We start from the raw sequence: 20,203 nt of genomic DNA, 5'->3' as shown, positions 1-20,203 counted from the left end.
GTCTGGCTCCCCCAAACAACTGTCTCTTTTCTTGAGACATCTTTTTTTAAAAATTGCCAGACTTCTTTTGTTCCTGTGAGTGTCTGGGTTCTGGCCTTGCTCATCAAAACCAGTTTTGTAAGTTGGCTGGAGCCAGAAGGTAGAATCTTCAAAACTAGAAGATAAGGCATTGTCTCTTAATACCCCTCAGGGGTATGTCTACGCTGTAGCTAGGAGCATGCTTCCCAGCGCTGGTAGGCAGACGCACATTTGCTCTGTTGAGCTAGCATGCTAAAAATAGCAGCGTAGCCAGAGGAACCGTGGGTGGCCGCTTGGCTAGACACCCAACCACACACTCAGGTGGTCAAAGTGGATTTGCACTCAAGTGGCTAGCCTGAGCTGCCATCCATGCTATCCCTTCTTCCTACGCTGCTATTTTTAGCGTACTACCTCAAGCAGAGAGCGCACGTTTATTAACCAGCACTGTATACAGTAGTCATAAATTACTGAGCAACTTCAATTCTGTCAGTTTACTTACATAAATTACACTTGTTTTCTAAACACATTGCCTCTGCAGACACACACATTTCCCTCAGTTTCCCTCTGCCTCCAGGATTTTATAAATCTAACTCCAAAGCAGAGGATAGGTGGGATCGTCAGGATTGCTCTGCCAAAGCAAACATATGGAAAACAAAATGATTTTAGTAAATAACCTCTTTCTTTTTGACAGCCCTTGTTAAGTTGCACTGTAGGAGACCAGCTAGCAGCAATCATCTTCCAAAAGTAGGTTAAAGAGAGCTGCTAGCTGGAGAATGCAGTGCAGCTCTTCCAAACAGAGCATCTGATTTTGTTGCAACACTCAAGCACAGAGAGAGAGATTCATGAATCTATGACCAAACTATGCTTTCTCCAATATCAGGAAGCCCATTTCTTTCCGCTACGAAACTAGTTTGGATCTATGACTAGCTATCACTACTCCTCCTGGTTGCCTTCATTTTCGCTTAAAATCTCATCAGTTTTACAACAGAAGAGATTCATTCCCATTTGAAGAATCAGAGAATAATAACCTAGGCTTTTACTGACAGATCTGAAGTTCTTAGCCAGGAATTTCTCTGGACAATTACTGATATGGCTAAGGACCAAACATCTATATCAGTTGTTATGGTAATGTATATGGGAATGTTTGGATAACCCGTCTACCTTCCAAGTTAGCTCCAAAAATCCTCACTTTTTTATTGACAGGAATATATTCTATTTCGGAGCCTGAAAGGGCTGGAATAGATTCGGGGGTGGGGGGATGACCCAATATTCAATTAACCTGACTTTCTTTGACACCATAGCAACAAACTTTCTTGCATGTCTCCCAAAGGCCCTCACTAACAGGGAAGGCCACCATATCTTTCTCACACAGCTGCAAAACAAACAGTTTGAGTGGCTTTTTGGAACTGAGGTCAAATGGGATGTCCAGGGCACAGCTATTTTGCAAGCATCACTTAGAGAATAGCTTCATCACGTAATTAATACGATGCTAGAAACTCTGAAGACTGGAGCCCTTCTTGCTGCAAGACCAAACACCCTGGGAAATCTAGATTAGACCCTTGATTTCTTGGAAGGTGCTGCCTTGGTCTCACCTGGCAGACTTAAGATCATCTCATTGAGTCTCCAGAATGAATTCCTTCTTTGATAGAGCCAGAAACAGTGAAGGAAGATATCATGACCAATAATACCCATAGGGAGGAAATTACCTTGGAAAAGGTTTCCACCGAGGAGCTGTCTAGTATGAAAAACTTGTAGCTATTGCGGGCAAACTAGGAGGAACAATAGCCATTGATGGATCCAACAGTGACTCATTTCCAATCCAAGGGAACACCTCCAAAGAGACTGCATTCACCAAATCAGCCATTCTAAACAATAGTAGTCTGAGTTCAGCCAGAAGAGAATGACCCCAAAATAACTCCAATACAGGGAAGCAGCTGCACAGTGCCTGATCACCGGTAAGTACCTCTTTTTAGATGCACTGATTTTTTTTTAATTAATTCCAGAGGTGGAGCCTCTATTGGATCTATTTGAAGATTGCTGATCTTTCCCTAGTGAATTCTTCCACAAGGTTTTCAGCTGCTCTAAAGACCCAAACTTTAGTGCCAAAAGGGTTTTGGAGATAATTCTGGCCTGCTAGGATAATCTCTTTCAGAGAAATTTCCATTGGATCCTCAAACCATCAGATCCTCCTGTATCAAAGGAAGGCTTATGTCGGTCTGTAGCTCCTTTCCCTACTAACTCAAGATGACAAGGCTGAATAAGCAGCACATCCCTTGGAGGAATGTCTGTCACTTGGGCATTGGGGAGGCAGGTCATGTTAATCAATAATAGGTCTGAAAGTCTCAAGCCTGATTTTAGTGTATGGACTTTTGCTTTTAAGAATGATGTTAAACAATTAAGAAATGCTTAGCTCAGATTTCATTCGTTATCTATATTTTAATACTGTTCCTGCAAAATAGCATAGCCATAATTTATATTGAGAGAGCACCTCCACATAAGTGTTACCGTATGAGATCAGACCAGCGGCCCTCCTAATCCAGTACTCTGTCTCTGGGAGGCTTCAAAAGTACAAGACAATTGTGGAATAGCTCATTATTATTTTTGGGGTGAGTGGCGGGTGGGAAGGTTTCTTCCTAATCCTGCCTAGTGTAACTGTGGATTTTCTCCATGTTATTTCTTTCCATCGATAATGGCAAAAAAAGCTCTTCATCTGCTCCTGAACATCTTTGATGCTGTTTTTAGACAAAACTACCGTAAACCACTATGCCACAGGGAAGGCAGTCTTCAAGCAGACAGATCACAAACCATTATGAAAATGGTAAACACCTTAAAATTCCTCCAGAAAAATTGGTAGCAGCCAGCAAACATCATGGAGCACTGATTACAGAAGCTCCCAGTAATACGCTTAGCAACCAGGCAGCTACTTTCTGCACCAGCTCAAGTTTCCATGTTAACGTGCAGCCCAATGTAGGGCAAACTGTGGTAATTCAGTCCTGAGGCGACTAAAGAATTGATCACAATAGTCAGGTGCCTGCTGAATGTTTAAAACCTATTTTTTTATCAGCATCAATGAAATCTAGTGCCAACAAGTCCAATAAGTTAAAGGTGTATTTTTCCACACACACTTCTTTACACATGTATCTGCAATAATTTAAAATTTCTTACAATTTTACTGAATGCTTCCTTGGTTTTCCACTATGAAAGGATAAATAGAATGCAATTTATCTTGCCTATAACCTTTCATTCTTTGCTTTTACCCATCTTCTCTCTATACTAAATAGTCCCAATCTTTTCATCGTCTCCTCACAGGAAGATTTTACATTTAATTCAGATATTATGGTAATGTGTAGGTTAAGTACCTAGCATTGTGCCACCTATCACTTCAATTTCTGCTACATCTTTGAGATGGGGTGACCAGAACTGAACACGATATTGCATGTAAGGGTGACATGCCCAGATTATGGTGCAATTTCATAAGAAATTGTGATCCTAACCAGTAAAAACTGTAGGTCACCCTGTTAGAGGCAATTTGTTTTAATAGGTTATATTTTCCACTCAGATTATTCAGTCCTTGGCCCACTAATTGTAAAGATGAGCTGGCTGGGAGGATGCTATACCGAAAAACAGCCTGTCTGCCCTAGGCTTGCCATCTTTTTTTTGGCTGGTAAAAAGCTACCGTGGCTTTCCGCCTAAGACACATCCTTTCACAGCGACAGACATCCCTTCAGGCACTGCATCATCTTCTGGGAAGAGCTCTTTTTACTTCCCTTTGAAAGCCTTAGACATTTTTTTTATTTCAGAAGGTGGAGAAAGCAACTAGGGGAGAGGCTGTTCTAGATTTGATTTTGAAAAAACAGGGAGAAACTAATTGAGAATTTTAAAATGGAAGGCAGTTAGGGTGAAAGTGATCATGAAACGATAGAGTTCATGATTCTAAGGAATGGCAGGAGGGAAAACAGCAGAATAAAGATAATGGATTTCAAGAAGGCAACTTTAGCAAACTCACAGTTGGTAGGTAAGATCCCATGGAAGTAAGTCTAAGGGGAAAGAGAGTTCAAGGGTACGTCTACACTACCCGCCGGATTGGTGGGTAGTGATCGATCCCCAATCACTCTGCCGTCGACTCAACTCCACTTCCGTCTCTCGCCGCGGTGGACGGGGGAGCGGCAGCAGTCGACCCCGCGCCGTGAGGATGCGAGGTAAGTCTACCTAAGATACATCTACTTCAGCTAAGCTATTCTCGTAGCTGAAGTTGCGTATCTTAGGTCGATCCCCCCCAGTGTAGACCAGGCCCAAGAGAGTTAGCAGTTTTCCAAAGAGACATTATTAGGGACACAAGAGCAAACTATCCCACTGTGTAGGAAAGATAGGAAGTATGGCAAGAGACCACCCTGGCTTAACCAGGAGATCTTCAATGATCTAAAACTCAAAAAAGAGTCCTACAAAAAGTAGAAACTAGGTAAAATTACAAAGAATGAATATAACTAAACACAAGTACATAGGGACAAAATTAGAAAGGCCAAGGCACAAAACAAGTTTAAACTATCTGTAGACATAAAGGGCAACAAGAAAACATTCTACAAATACATTAGAAGCAAGAGGAAGACCAAGGGCAGGGTAGGCCCATTACTCAATGAAGGGGGAAAGACAATACAAGAAAATGTGGAAATGGCAGAAATGCTAAATGACTTTTTTGTTTTCGTTTCACCAAAAAGGATAGTAGCAGCTGGATGTCGAACCTAATGAATGCCAGTGAAAATTATGTCGGAGCAGAGGCTAAAATAGGGAAAGAAGAAGTTTAAAAATTACTTAGACAAGTTAGATGTCTTCAAGTCACTAGGACCTGATGAAATACATCTTAAAATACTCAAGGAGCTGACTGAAGCGATATCCATGGCTATTATCTGATCCTTGGAAGATGGGAGAGATTCCAGAGGGACTGGAAGAAAGCAAATTCAGGGCCAATCTATAAAAGGGGGAATAAGGACAACCTGGGGAATTAGATTAGTCAGCTTAACTTCAGCAACCGGAAAGATAATTGAGCAAATAATTAAGCAATCAATTTCCTAACACCTAGAAGATAATAAGGTGATAAGTAATAGTCAACATGGATTTTTTCAAGAACAAATCATGTCAAACCAACCTAGTAGCTTTCTTTGATAGGTTAACAAGCCTTGTCGATGCGGGGGGGAAGCAGCATATGTGGCATCTCTTGATTTTAGTAAGGCTTTTGACACTGTTGCACATGTCCTTCTCATAAACAAACTAGGGAAATATAGCCTAGATGGAGCTACTATAAGGCAGATGCATAACTGATAGGAAAAACATTCTCAGAGAGAAGTTATCAGTGGTTCAGAGTCAAGCTGGAAGGGCATATCAAATGGGATTCTGTAGGGACTGGTCCTGGTTCTGATCAATATGTTCATCAAGGATTTAGATAATGGCATAGACAATACACTTATAAAGTTTATGGACGATTCCAAGCTGAGAGGGGTTGCAAGTGCTTTGGAGGATGTATTAATAGGTGTGTTTGTAAGCAAGACATGAGAAGTAATTCTTCCACTCTCCTCCTCGCTAAGGCCTCAACTGGAGTATTGTGTCCACTTCTGGGCGCCACATTTCAGGAATGATGTGGCGAAATTGGAGAAAGTCTAAAGGAGAGCAAAAAAAATTATTAAAGATTGGAAAAAAAAACAACAACTGGGTTTGTTCAGTCTGGAAAAGAAAAAACTAAGGGGAGGGGGCACATGATAACAGGTTTCAAGTACGTAAAAGGTTAATACAAGGAGGAGGGTGAAAAATTGTTCTCATTAAACTCTGAGTGAACCAAAGTCTGAAGTATTGTAAGCCACCCACAGCACACATTTGGACACCATATACCCCTCAGTCACCAGCTGCTTTGGTCTTTTGGATACCCAACATACCCAAAGAAGAATTTCTTCCCCAAAAAGTCACTCTTTTGGCATCTTTATCCAAATGGAAAGGTTGAACCAGCCTTGCAACTTCTTTGGCAGCTAACCCCAACCATCAAGTCAGCAGGACATCTTAGGAAATATTGGAACCCTTTTTGTGGCACTTGATAAAGGTGATCCTTTAGCTTCTTGTATGCAGCTGGGAGGGAGGCTGGTGCCAATCAGATTTTCTTAGGGAAAATTCCCATTAATAATGAGCTATTGGACTTTTCTCCTTGGACATTAGGAAGTACAACAGCCAATGAGCCTTAGATAGCTAAAATTTCCAATACCAGACTCTCTACCACACAAGCTAGAAACTCTTGTCCAAAATGTCAAGTGGCAAAGAGAGACATGGAGGTGACCTGTCCTCCGAAAAAGCTGAGGAGGAAAAAAAATTCTTCTTGCTGGTCAAAAAAGGTTATTGCAAATACCCTATCCCTTATTCTTCCTCTGAATCAGACAAGTGGTCAGAAGTACTGTCCAACAGAGAAGATAATGCTGCAGTTAGGCTGGCAGAGTAAATGAGACAGACAACACGTTAATTGGGAGAAGACTGAGTACCAGCAGTGTATTTTATGATCCCCAGATTACTAAGGAGGACCCTGCTAGTAAGGCCACATAACTCCTGAGTTAAAAGGAAAGCAAGGAAAGGTGACATGAAATGAGCTGAGCCAAGGGGCCAGAGAAGCTGAGGGAGCGCTCCTCATAACCCAAAGGAGAACAAAAGCCCCAGGATATAAATGCATCTCTGCACTGACAGCTGTCCCAATAAGCCTGTGATCCCACCTCAGGTAGAAACAAGGCTGATCAGAACAACTCACCGAACCAAGAACAATCCAGGAACTAGATCTTTAATAATCTTGGTTCTATATATTTGGTGCTGTAAGAGGGCACCCATGCAGCATCAACAAGAACAGCTTTCCAGAAAGTTACCAAAGCCCAACATTGCCACGGGTATTAGGGCATATTGTTTAATCACAAAAAGTGGGAGTATGCCTGGGTCACCTCAAAGTATAAGTAGCATGGGGTAAAGCAGGCAGCAGCAGCAAAAAGAAAGAGGTACCTCGTCAGAGATTGAATACTGACAGCCAAGGAGAGAACCTCTTCCTTTCAAAAATAGATCTCAGGAGGTCACTCTGCAGGAACAGAGTTTTTAAAATATTTTTCTGGAAGTATGTTTAGTTAAATTTGTGATCATTTTAGCTCACTGCTATATATCCTCATTGTTAGACCTAGTTTTACTTCTGTCCCTCACAAGGCTGGTCTTGTATATATGACTGTACATTGTAGTGCTGCAGCTCACTGAACTGCATGCATGTGAAAAAATATTCCATATAATTTCAAGCTTTGAGTTTTGGGCACATGCAGGCTGAGTATGAGATGCAGAGATGTTTTTCACATGAGCTTAAAGGCTGCTGAAAGATGCAAACCCCTTATTTAACACTTGTAAATAGCTCCCTATAGTACTCCCGTTAGCCTGGATTTCTGTTAAAAATGATACCGAAACCCTGAAAACCAGCTATCAACCTAGTATAGGGGAAAGGTCTTCTGCTTTTGTTATCTATGACAGCTTGAAAGGCAATGTAGCTCTGTTTGACCAGGCAGCATAAATTATAGCACTGACAAGAGCCACTCTATAATCTAGACAATCCACTATTCTAAGTTTAAATAACTGACTTTATGTTTGAAATTAGCTCCGTACTTGTAACTTCATCAGTAAAACTTCACTGATATAACAAACCACACTGTGTAGATGTTCCGTTTCCAAATGTACTTTTGTTTTTAGTAACCCTCTTCTGACAACCATGATCGAACTTCAGTTGCCATCAAGTTTTCTTAGCTGGTGGTCCTAGAAATCTGCAGCTAAAAGAACCATACAGATTTAAAGCTGAAAAGTTCTGCAAACCTACAGTCTATGCTATCAGCTGGGAATGTAATTCCCAACTTGAGGAGACAGACCTACACTAGCTCTCACTGACCAAGTGCACTAAAAATAGAGCATGGTCATGGTGATGGAAGGGGCGAGCCATCCTGAGTACACACCTGTTCGAGATGCAAAGTATGTATCTGGGGTTGCTAACCCCCGCCTCGCCACTCCCACTGCCACGGCTACATGCTATATTTACGGCAATAGTTCAGTTTTCACAGCTAGCCTAGGTATGTCTCCTCAAGTTAGGAATTACAGCCCAGGTTAAAGTGTACATATACCCTCAGAGGGAAACCACTTAGATTCTTAAAAAGAGAATATAGATCTGCAAATCTAAACAGCATTAAAGCTTATATATGCTAATGTTAAAGGATGCTGTATAGCATCCAAATTGTGAAGGCCTAATATATAATACAAATGACAGATTTAATAGACTGCTCAAGAAAAAACAACACTTTCACAGCGCATCACTACCAAAAGGAAGTATTTGAATATTGTTAAATTCTTAACTATTCAGAGATCTCTAGAGAGCAAAACAGACTACTGCTCTTCAGAAAGGGATTTGGACAAATGAAATATTCAATTTTAGGCCCCAATATGTCCTTTTTCAAAGGCAAATAGGTTGAGGTGAAAGCATCTAAAATACAGTGTCACAAAAAGACACCGTCAAAATTACATTCAACAAAATACACACACACAGGATTTTTTACATTTTCAGTCTTTTGTGGATTCTGTGATCTTAATGAAATCATGATTAATATAGGGCCTTAGGTATAAGATAACGTAAACACATTATATTGTGAATATCTCTAGCTGGAAACCTCCAAGGGAGGGGGGGAGGGGAGAGAGAATGGGACCAACAAAAGATATGGATATATTAGCCAAAATAGAAGATGCAACAAGGAAGTACATCTATATAGGCAATGGCAGAACAAAGGAAAAGCGGTTTCTCCACATGCACATCCTTTAGGGCGGGAGGGAACAGCCGGTCTCTCCAAAGCTAATATGGTAACTGACCACAGATGATGTATGAGCAGTACCAAACTCTACAGCGAATTCTTCCAGCTGAAAGAATGAAATCTTGGGTCCTTTCCCAAGAGCACCTACACCTCCTATTTCTTGTACTGCAAACTCCTGGCAGATTCCATCCCATTTGCACTTAGGAAAATTCACTCAAATCAGAAGCACATGCAGCCGACAGTCTCACACAACACCTCTCTCAACAATACAAGCCTTACTAACCTGTTGACCATCTGCCTTCTGCTGTACTTATGCAGTTTGCCCACTTCCTATGTCCTGCTGAATACAGTTTAATACCTATAATTCCTACCTAGTACCCATTTTCAACTAAAACTGAAAAGAGTCACTAATACCACAGCTATGACAGGGTATTTAGAGCTTTTATCATCTCAACACTTTCTCCGTTTTATAAGAACATTAGGAGTTAAACCTATTGGCAAAGATATATTCTTTCTGTAAAAAGAAAAGGAGTACTTGTGGCACCTTAGAGACTAACCAATTTATTTCAGCATAAGCTTTCGTGAGCTACAGCTTATGCTCAAATAAATTGGTTAGTCTCTAAGGTGCCACAAGTACTCCTTTTCTTTTTGCGAATACAGACTAACACGGCTGCTACTCTGAAACCATTCTTTCTGTAGTCTCTTACAGTTTCCTGGTACGCTATCATTTTTCCTCTGCTACAATACCAAGGCATAGTCAGCAATCTTACTTTTGAACATGCTGGGAATTCCCTACAGAACACTGCTACTGGCAGCCAACATACCCTGAACCTCTTTCTGTACTGCATTTTTAAAAAAAATCTACAAGATGCTTCTTTGTAAGACTTTCTGCTTCACAGTCAAATATTTCGTGTTCAGTGGTAGAAGGGAAGAGAGCAATTACAACTGAATAAAAGTTTTGAAATGTATAAGAAAAACAAATATGACAAACAGCAGAACAGTTTGGATGCAGTCACAGACAGAAACAGGACCTACCAACTGGGCATCCTGAACACCACAGAACCCATTCCCTTCAGTATAAAGTGACATGTCTTATTGTGAAGACTAAGGCAATAGTTATAGATGACCTCTAACAGTTTGTTATGCAAAGGATAAATTTTTATTATACATAGCAAAGGCTCCATAGTCACACAAAAAAGTGTTCTAGAAGAACAGTTTAATCTTCTGACATTAAAGATATTAGTTTAACTTTTGTGAAAGTGAAGTGAACATGTACTACATGCTCAGTTCTTTAGAGAGTCAATATAGGGCTGGACAGACTGAAAGTTTCTCTTAGATCACATGGGAAGTTTTCTACTTTGATCATACATTTACAAACATTTTTATATAATTGTTCCTGGAAAGAAAAGTTGACTGATGAAGGCAATAGTGTGGAGTATAAAGCCAGTAAATGTGTGTGAAAAAATAATAATTGGTAGAGAGTAAATGCCCCAGAAATAGTACAGGCAACTGTATGCACAGGTGAAAGACCAGAACACACACAAAAGATACATATAGCCCTTTGGATTTGCCAGCCATAATTAAACATACAGACTATCTACCTATGTATGTTTATTATTGTCTCTCCTAAAATCCAGTGCCAGTCTTAAAAAAAAGCATAATTATTATTATTATTTTAAAGTTTCAAAGAAACCGCTCTTGGGATTGTAGGTGGAGGAATAAAGGGTTTTTTCACCCGTCCAAAGTATGATCAAATCAGCCTGTCCTCTGAGGAAAAACCCTATTCAGGTAACAACAGGTATGAAGTTGTAGCTAAGACAAAGGAACAAAAAAGCTGCAGCTGGGGGGAATGCATACAAGCAGGGTCCTCCAGAACCTTTTCTATCCCACAGGGTCAATTTACACTCAACCTGGGCTAAATCACAATTCTTGTCCAAATGCTGAAAACTGACAGACACCAAAGGGATCCCAGTTCATGTAACTTATTTTAATGTTGTTATAGTAAGTAGAAGTCACTGGAATTATCTGAGAAGAGGCTGCTGAACAAAACTTCAGTAAGGAGAGAGGGTTTTTTGGTACAGTATTTTCTTAATGGTCCTTCATTTGATTGTCTCTTGTTTCTTCCCACTTTAATAATAGTAAAATATTAGAATAGAAAGGAAAGAATTAAATTCATAATTCTACCTGTGTATTTAAAATAGTCACCACCACTGTTCTCTCACAGTTCCTAGTCTCCAAAACAGTTACTCAGGTCATTTGTTTATTTGCTTGCTTTAAAAACATATCAGCAAAGGGGAAAATACTTACATTTAAAAGCCCAAAATCTTTGGTAACTCAGTTAAGGTTGGTCAGTTGTGCTCTGTGCTACTCCAGAATGCGAAGAGTGGCTAACTTAAACCTCTCAAAAACCAGGAAATACAAAGTTAAGGTACATACCACCCCCCAACCCCCAGGAGGAAACAGCCATTGGGAACGGTTCAGTAAGGGTGCTGCAAACATTAAACTATAAAGGGAAGTGGTGGGTTATCTATCTATGGATGTCTCCAAATTAAGATATCTTCCAGAAAGGCATCCAGTCTTGGTCAAACAAGTTATAAGGCTCAACAGGAGTAACTTGATGAAAATTTCTGTCCTGTGTTATACAGAAGGTCAGACCAGATTATCTAATGGTCCCTTCTGGGCTTAATATCCATGAATCTATAATAAGCAGATAGGAGGAAGGACTAAGAACATGCCACTGTTTGTGCTGTATATCCCACAGACTGGAATTCCAGCTTTTAACTGCATGCACGCCAGCTGCATTCCTTCTGTTATATGTAGCTGTATTGAACGGTGATGGGATTAATGGGAGCAGCACAACAGAGCTATCACTGTGATATGGGGAGAGGTGCATATGTACCTTCAGAGATCAAGTTTGCCTCATTTCAGCTCTGAATCCTGTAGACTGAGTCACCAGAGATACACAAGGATCTTTTTTTCAACCATGGGGATTATCAGAAGTCTGGTGGCATATATGACAGTGGTCTCCAGGGCCTATTGAGAAGAATCCTTAGCAAATCTGGAGTGGTTTGTGTGGAGTACACTCTGTGTTAGCATAAGCAACTCCTGTTCGCTATGCCTAACATAAACCTGAGTTTTGCCTTAGCAAAGAGGTATTACGCTTTGTTTTACAATGTCATGTGCTCTGTTCCTGAAGTGTTCTGTTGTATCTGTAAGAGCTGAGAGCTAGTATGTGTTGTTGGAGCATTGGGGCTTTGCTCAAAGGGAGCAGAGTTACAGTTAGGTTGCAGAGTGGCATGTACCTTAACTTTGTATTTCTTGGTTTTCAGAAGCTTAAGTTTAACCACTCTGCACATTTGGGAAAGGCATGAGGCACCACTGGGAAATCTTAACTCTCCATTAATAAAATTTTGGCACACTTAATTTCTTTGGTTTTTAATAAAAATTGCTCAGCATCTCCATGTACCACAGCCCAGCTCTTCTCTTCCCCTACTTCTGGCTATTGGCAACGATTACCCTAGCCACAGAATGCAATGACAGCATGTTAGTCCTTTACTGATCCAGCGACATCTCCTGTCTGTTTGCCTGACCAACACAATGTGATTCTCCCTCCTCCCCATGGAGAGGTGGGAGCCATAATGGGATCCACAAGCTGAAGAGCTAGGCAAAAGATGCTGGAACAGTGCAATACTTGCATGGAGTTAGTGGGGACACTTTTTGCAGGGGGACAGATGAAGCCCCAAATAACCCGCACTGCACTGCACTGCTCTGAGCCCTTCGTTTCCACCCCACATTCTCCTGCAATGCTCTGAATTCCCCATTCCCATTAGAAGCAACATTAGCGTGGGGAAGACTAAGCCTGGAGCCCCTTCCCCACAGCTGGAGGCAGGAAGGAGAAGGTGAGGAGTTCTGAATTCCTTCCCCTGTTGAGGGAGTAGCCAAGTCCTAGAACAGCCATGGGGAGGAACTATGGGGAATGGAGGGATATTTATGGGGAATGGAGGGGATGGAGGAAAGGGAGGGCACAGATGGCTACGCTTCCCTTTTCCCCAAATGTCACTGAAGGGAAAGTTGCCCAACATTCCCCCTTACAGATCTGCTCTGTCAGCACTTCTGATCTCCCAAGAGAGCAAAGGTCCCTTTGAGAATGATCCTTTATTTGAAGGATTGCAGAAAAACTACTTTTTTGGAAAGTCAGTTCTTCAAAACACTATTCATCCAACTGGGTTTGCCGCAGCTGGGCTTGTACTGTTTGTTCTCCCCATAGGCGGAGGAAATTCAGGACCAGTAAGTTGCATGAGCATTAGCTGGAGTTTTTACACCGAGGTATAACTGTGTGCTTGCAAAGGTGGGCTAGCAGGGAAAGGGTCATTTCAAAAACATGCTGGAGATTTTAAAAGGGGGGGAAGAGAGTTTCTTTCCAGTCACTGTGCAATAGAGTTCAAATTTGTGACCCCAGTTGCTGGAGTACTATTTCTGGTAGTACACGTAATGCAGCATCCACACACATTTTACCAGTGGAACAGTGCTGGTAGAGGACCTGTGTCATTCAGGGAAGTGGTTTTCAGTCACTGACAAACTCAGGGTTTTACTGACAGGTCCGAAAATTGAATGTGGACGCATGCAAAGATGTGCTGAAATAAGGAAGTGTTACTGGTAAAATTTTGTAGAGTAGACCAGGCCTAGGAGAGAGAAATCCTGAGTGGCTGAGATCAGTTTAGGGAGGATTAGAGTTATAGTTTGAGCCTAGGTGTTCATTAAAAAAAAAAAAGTTACAGGAACCAGTTGATGTTGTAAACATCTTTTTTAAGGGGGAAGGTTAGAAGTGTATTTTAGGAACCCCTTTGTCAAATGACATTAAGTTTGACCACTAATCCTAACCTGCACCACCATGAGCCACAGCAAATTTCAAGACAATCCAAGTAATGTGGATTTTAGAGCACTTAAAATAGTTGACCTTTAGACAGAAAGTGACACTCAACCTTAACTAGCAGAGCTGGCCACGTGCTTACCGGAGAGAGTTCTACAAGTTATTTATTCTTTATCAATCTACAGCAAATAAACTGTGGGCAGAACTCGGTTCTCCCCCATCAATGAAACCACAGAGTGATAACTGTAGAAAATTGAGGCTGGTTATCTATGTAGGACTGGGATGGAGAACAGATAGAAGGGAAGTGGACCCCCACACAAGATGATAGCTACTTAGTACAAATCAAGAGAAACAAGAGTCCCTAAAAAACTGGTATCTATAAGGGGGAGCACACAGGACGTAGAGAGGAAAGGGTAATGTAAAGAAACTCACAGCTGAGCCCCTCACATTGGTACACAGAAGTTTAGAAGGGCATGTAGGGAGTACTTGCTGGGGTTGTAGGTGAAGCAGGAGATCTATGGCAGCTAGGACTATACATCTCCTACACAGAGTACTCACTAGGGGTCAGTGTAATGAGGGTTCCATTAAGGTTATTAATCATGTGCCAGATATATCTAGAATACAAAGGACATTCATCAAGTGTCACTGGTGAAGCAAGGACTCTGTGGTAGCAGGAAGCACTACTGAGGGCGCACGGAGGTATAGAAGATGGAGAGAGGAATTCATTAGCAGATGTTGGTGAAGCAAGAGGAGGGAGAGAGGGAGGGAAGGGGTCTACCAAGCATGGTGGTCATGCAGCAAGGAGGAAGTATACCATTGCCCTGCAAGTGCTAATAGCTGCACATGGGGACAGAGCAGGGCAGATGAGGTCACTTGTGAAGCCAAGGCTCTGCATGGGATAGTAGATGTACAAGAGCCCTGAAGGACACTTACTAGGGGTCACTGGTGAAGCCAGAGCTCACTGGGAGCCCCATAGGGGAACTCAAGGGGTATCATGAAGGGGTATGGGTGCCTGATGTGAAGTATTCACTAGAGGCTGATGAAGCCGGGCTCCACACTGTTTAGGGCTGGAAGAAGATCTATGAGATGGTATAGGGGTATGGGTCCTGAAATAGAAAACTCACTAGGGGTGACTGATGAAACTAGGGCTCCGCAGAGGCTGGGAACTATGTGTAGGGGATGGGAATACAAAAAGCAATGAGGGCAATGTGTGGGATACTCACCAGAAATCATTGGTGAATCAGAGGCTGGTAACCATATACGTGGGGGCAGAATAGGAGTATGGTGTTCTGTGTCAGGTACTCACTAGGGGTATCTGGTGAAGTGGGGCAGCTCCTCAGATGCTGTCAGATATATGGTGTGGGTCCATGGAGGTGATATAGGGCTTTGACGGCTGGTAGCTATACAGGGTGGAAGAGCATGGGCTGCAAAGGGACAGTATGGAGCCCAGTGTGGACCACTCAGTAGGGGTCATTGATGAAGCAGGGGCTCTGCTGGGACTGGCAGCTGTATGTGGTGTGGTATGGTGTAGGGAGTAAATGGGGGCAAGGTGCCCAGTAGGGAATACTCACTAGTGGTCATTGGTAAAGAGAGGGCTGGTAGCTGTATGGAGTGAGGGGTACAGACAATATGGGGCATGGTGCCTGACATGGAGTCCTCAGTGGAGCTCACTGATGAAATGGGGTATGTGGCAGCCGGGAAGGAGAAGGTGCACTGGGATATGGTGCCTGGGGAGGGTATATGGGGCAGAGTGTGGGGTACTCACTATGGGTCACTGCTCGGGGTGGCAGGGTGCCCAGGGGTGCATAGAACAGGATGCCTGGGGGTGCCCGGGGGTGCCCAGGGGCTGGAGCCGGGTACTCACTAGGGGGCGCTGACGGGGTCAGAGCCAGGGGGCAGGAGCCAGGTATTCACTAGGGGGTGCTGGCAGCGGGCCAAAGCCCGGGGGCAGGAGTCCAGGGCCGGAGCTGGGTACTCACTAGGGGGTGCTGTCGGGGGGAGGTGCCAGGGGCAGGGACAGGAGCCGGGGCCAGAGCCACGCACTCACTAGGGGGCGCTGGCAGGGGGCGGAGCCTGGGGGCAACAGCCCAGGGCTGGAACAGGGTATTCATAAGGGGGTGCTGCGGGGTGAGGAGCCCAGGGACAGGAGCCCAGGGCTGGAGCAGGGTATTCATTAAGGGGCGCTGGCAGGGGGCAGCGGCCTAGGGCCAGAGCTGTGTACTCACTAGGGGGTGCTGGCGGCGGGAGATGCCTGTGGACAGAAGCCCAGGGCCAGAGCCAGGTACTCACGAGAGGGTGCTGGTGGGGACAGGAGCCCGGGGGATGGGGCCAGAGCCGGGTACTCACTAGGGGCTGCTGGCGAGGGGCCAGAGCTCGGGGACAGGAGCCCGGGGCAGGAGCCAGGTACTCACTATGGGGTGCTGGCGGGGACAAGAGCCCACAGGGCAGGAGCCCACAGGGCTGAAGCCCGCAGGGCTGGAGCCAGGTACTCAGAAGAGGGTGCTGGCACGGACAGGAGTCCTGGGGGCAGGGGCCGGGTACTCACTAGGGGGCGCTGCGGGGGGCAGGGGCCGGATACTCACTAGGGGGCGCTGCGGGGGGCCGGAGCACAGGGCATGGGCCGGAGCCGGGTACTCGATAGGAGACGCTGTTCGGGGGGGGCAGGGCCGGAGCCGGGTACTCGCGAGGGGGCACTGTCTGGGGCTGGAGCACAGGGCCGGGTACTCGCTAGGGGGCGCTGTGCGGGGGTCAGGGGCCGGGTACTCACTAGGGGGCGCTGTTCAGGGGGGCCAGAGCCGGAGCCAGGTACTCGCTAGGGGGGCGCTGTTCAAGGGGGCCGAGTACTCACTAGGGGGCGCTGCTCGGGGGGCCGGGTACTCGCTAGGGGGCGCTGCTCGGGGGGGGCCAGGTACTTGCTAGGGGGCGATGCTCGGGGGGGGCCGGGGCCGGGTACTCGCGAGAGGGCGCTGCTTGGGGGGGGGCCGGGGCCGGAGCCGGGTACTCGCGAGGGGGCGCTGCTCGGGGGGCCGGGGCCGGAGCCGGGTACTCGCCAGGGGGCGCTGTTCGGGGGGCAGGGGCCGGGGCCGGGTACTCGCCAGGGGGCGCTGTTCGGGGGGCAGGGGCCGGGGCCGGGTACTCGCCAGGGGGCGCTGTTCGGGGGGCCGGGGCCGGGTACTCGCGAGGGGGCGCTGTTCGGGGGGCAGGGGCCGGAGCCGGGTACTCGCCAGGGGGCGCTGTTCGGGGGGCAGGGGCCGGAGCCGGGTACTCGCCAGGGGGCGCTGTTCGGGGGGCAGGGGCCGGGGCCGGGTACTCGCCAGGGGGCGCTGTTCGGGGGGCAGGGGCCGGGGCCGGGTACTCGCCAGGGGGCGCTGTTCGGGGGGCAGGGGCCGGAGCCGGGTACTCGCCAGGGGGCGCTGTTCGGGGGGCCGGAGCCGGGTACTCGCCAGGGGGCGCTGTTCGGGGGGGGGCCGGGGCCAGGGCCGGGTACTCGCCAGGGGGTCGCTGTTCGGGGGGGGGCCGGGGCCAGGGCCGGAGCCGGGTACTCGCGAGGGGGCGCTGTTCGGGGGGCCGGGGCCGGAGCCGGGTACTCGCGAGGGGGCGCTGTTCGGGGGGCCGGGGCCGGAGCCGGGTACTCGCGAGGGGGCGCTGTTCGGGGGGCCGGGGCCGGGTACTCGCCAGGGGGCGCTGTTCGGGGGGCCGGGGCCGGGTACTCGCCAGGGGGCGCTGTTCGGGGGGCCGGGGCCGGGGCCGGAGCCGGGTACTCGCGAGGGGGCGCTGTTCGGGGGGCCGGGGCCGGAGCCGGGTACTCACGAGGGGGCGCTGTTCGGGGGGCCGGGGCCGGAGCCGGGTACTCACGAGGGGGCGCTGTTCGGGGGGCCGGGGCCGGGGCCGGGGCCGGAGCCGGGTACTCGCGAGGGGGCGCTGTTCGGGGGGCCGGGGCCGGGTACTCGCCAGGGGGCGCTGTTCGGGGGGCCGGGGCCGGGGCCGGAGCCGGGTACTCGCCAGGGGGCGCTGTTCGGGGGGCCGGGGCCGGGGCCGGGTACTCGCCAGGGGGCGCTGTTCGGGGGGCCGGGGCCGGGTACTCGCCAGGGGGCGCTGTTCGGGGGGCCGGGGCCGGGGCCGGGTACTCGCCAGGGGGCGCTGTTCGGGGGGCCGGAGCCGGAGCCGGGTACTCGCCAGGGGGCGCTGTTCGGGGGGCCGGGGCCGGAGCCGGGTACTCGCCAGGGGGCGCTGTTCGGGGGGCCGGGGCCGGAGCCGGGTACTCGCCAGGGGGCGCTGTTCGGGGGGCCGGAGCCGGGGCCTCGCGAGGGGGTGCTGTTCGGGGGGCCGGGGCCGGGTACTCGCCAGGGGGCGCCGTTCAGGGGGGGCCGGGGCCGGAGCCGGGTACTCGCCAGGGGGCGCCGTTCGGGGGGGGCCGGGGCCGGAGCCGGGTACTCGCCAGGGGGCGCCGTTCGGGGGGGGCCGGGGCCAGGGCCGGGTACTCGCCAGGGGGCGCTGTTCGGGGGGGGCCGGGGCCAGGGCCGGGTACTCGCCAGGGGGCGCTGTTCGGGGGGGGCCGGGTACTCGCCAGGGGGCGCTGTTCGGGGGGGGCCGGGGCCAGGGCCGGGTACTCGCCAGGGGGCGCTGTTCGGGGGGCCGGAGCCGGAGCCGGAGCCGGGTACTCGCGAGGGGGCGCTGTTCGGGGGGCCGGGGCCGGAGCCGGGTACTCGCGAGGGGGCGCTGTTCGGGGGGCCGGGGCCGGAGCCGGGTACTCGCGAGGGGGCGCTGTTCGGGGGGCCGGGGCCGGAGCCGGGTACTCGCCAGGGGGCGCTGTTCGGGGGGGGCCGGGGCCAGGGCCGGGTACTCGCCAGGGGGCGCTGTTCGGGGGGGGCCGGGGCCAGGGCCGGGTACTCGCCAGGGGGCGCTGTTCGGGGGGACGTAGCCGGGTACTCGCCAGGGGGCGCTGTTCGGGGGGCCGGAGCCGGGTACTCGCCAGGGGGCGCTGTTCGGGGGGCCGGGGCCGGAGCCGGAGCCGGGTACTCGCCAGGTGGCGCTGTTCGGGGGGCCGGGGCCGGAGCCGGGTACTCGCCAGGGGGCGCTGTTCGGGGGGCAGGGGCCGGGGCCGGAGCCGGGTACTCGCCAGGGGGCGCTGTTCGGGGGGCAGGGGCCGGGGCCGGAGCCGGGTACTCGCCAGGGGGCGCTGTTCGGGGGGCAGGGGCCGGGTACTCGCCAGGGGGCGCTGTTTGGGGGTCAGGGGCCGGGTACTCGCCAGGGGGCGCTGTTCAGGGGGCAGGGGCCGGGTACTCGCCAGGGGGCGCTGTTCAGGGGGCAGGGGCCGGAGCCGGGTACTCGCCAGGGGGCGCTGTTCGGGGGGCAGGGGCCGGGGCCGGAGCCGGGTACTCGCCAGGGGGCGCTGTTCGGGGGGCAGGGGCCGGGTACTCGCCAGGGGGCGCTGTTCAGGGGGCAGGGGCCGGAGCCGGGTACTCGCCAGGGGGTGCTGTTCGGGGGGGGCCGGGTACTCGCCAGGGGGCGCTGTTCGGGGGGGGCCGGGGCCGGGTACTCGCCAGGGGGCGCTGTTCGGGGGGGGGCCGGGGCCGGGTACTCGCCAGGGGGCGCTGTTCGGGGGGCCGGGGCCGGGTACTCACGAGGGGGAGCTGTTCGGGGGGCCGGGGCCGGGTACTCACGAGGGGGAGCTGTTCGGGGGGCCAGGGCCAGGGCCGGGTACTCGCCAGGGGGCGCTGTTCGGGGGGCCGGGGCCGGGTACTCGCCAGGGGGCGCTGTTCGGGGGGCCGGGGCCAGGGCCGGGTACTCGCCAGGGGGCGCTGTTCGGGGGGCCGGGGCCAGGGCCGGGTACTCGCCAGGGGGCGCTGTGGGGGCAGGGGCAGGGGCCGGAGCCGGGTACTCGCCAGGGGGCGCTGTTCGGGGGGCCGGGGCCGGAGCCGGGTACTCGCCAGGGGGCGCTGTGGGGGCAGGGGCCGGAGCCGGGTACTCACTAGGGGTCGTTGGTGAAGCGGGGGCTCCGCGGGGGCTGGTAGCCGTACAGGTGACAGTAGAGCACATCGAAGCAGAAGCAGCACATCTCGGCCGACACCACCATCTTCCTGCAGCCGGGCCCGCCGGAGCCGGCCCCGGGGGAGGCGAGCAGCGAGGCGGCCGGGGGGGAGAGGCCGCCGGGGCCCCCGCCGCAGCTGGGCGGCAGCGGCGGGGACAGGACGCAGCCGGCGGCGCCCCCCGCCAGCCCCCCCAGGCCGTTGAGGCGGGCGATCCCCGGCGGGGGTAGCGCCCCCGGCTCGCCGCCCGCTGCCGCCGCCCCGCCGCAGTGGGAGCTGCCGCCGCCGCCCCCCGGGCCGGCCGAGCCCGAGGGAGGGGAACTGGAGAGTTTCTGCTTCTTCACCCCGCAGCAACCCGCCGCCATCTTGGAGCCGTCTCCCCCCACGCAGCGCTTCCGACCCATAGCGGGGGGGCCGGCCGGCCGGCCGGGGGACGTGCGGCCGCC

At 50.5% G+C, this 20,203-nt stretch overlaps 1 protein-coding gene across 2 annotated transcripts in view; it reads right to left on the bottom strand.

Moving 5' to 3' along the window:
• AMMECR1 (AMMECR nuclear protein 1) overlaps window positions 1-20,122 on the bottom strand; it is a 100,710-nt gene extending 80,588 nt beyond the window's left edge. For both annotated transcript variants that reach the window (XM_074962482.1, XM_074962483.1), the window contains exon 1: window positions 19,701-20,122. In XM_074962482.1, coding sequence (XP_074818583.1) covers window positions 19,701-20,122 — 422 coding nt within the window. The remainder of the gene's footprint in view (window positions 1-19,700) is intronic.
• Window positions 20,123-20,203: the final 81 nt, after the last annotated feature.

This window comes from Natator depressus, chromosome 9, assembly GCF_965152275.1.
Source record: "Natator depressus isolate rNatDep1 chromosome 9, rNatDep2.hap1, whole genome shotgun sequence".
Lineage (NCBI taxonomy): Eukaryota > Metazoa > Chordata > Testudines > Cheloniidae > Natator > Natator depressus.
Note: the sequence above shows the minus strand (reverse complement) of the source record. Positions and strands in the feature narration are given on the sequence as shown.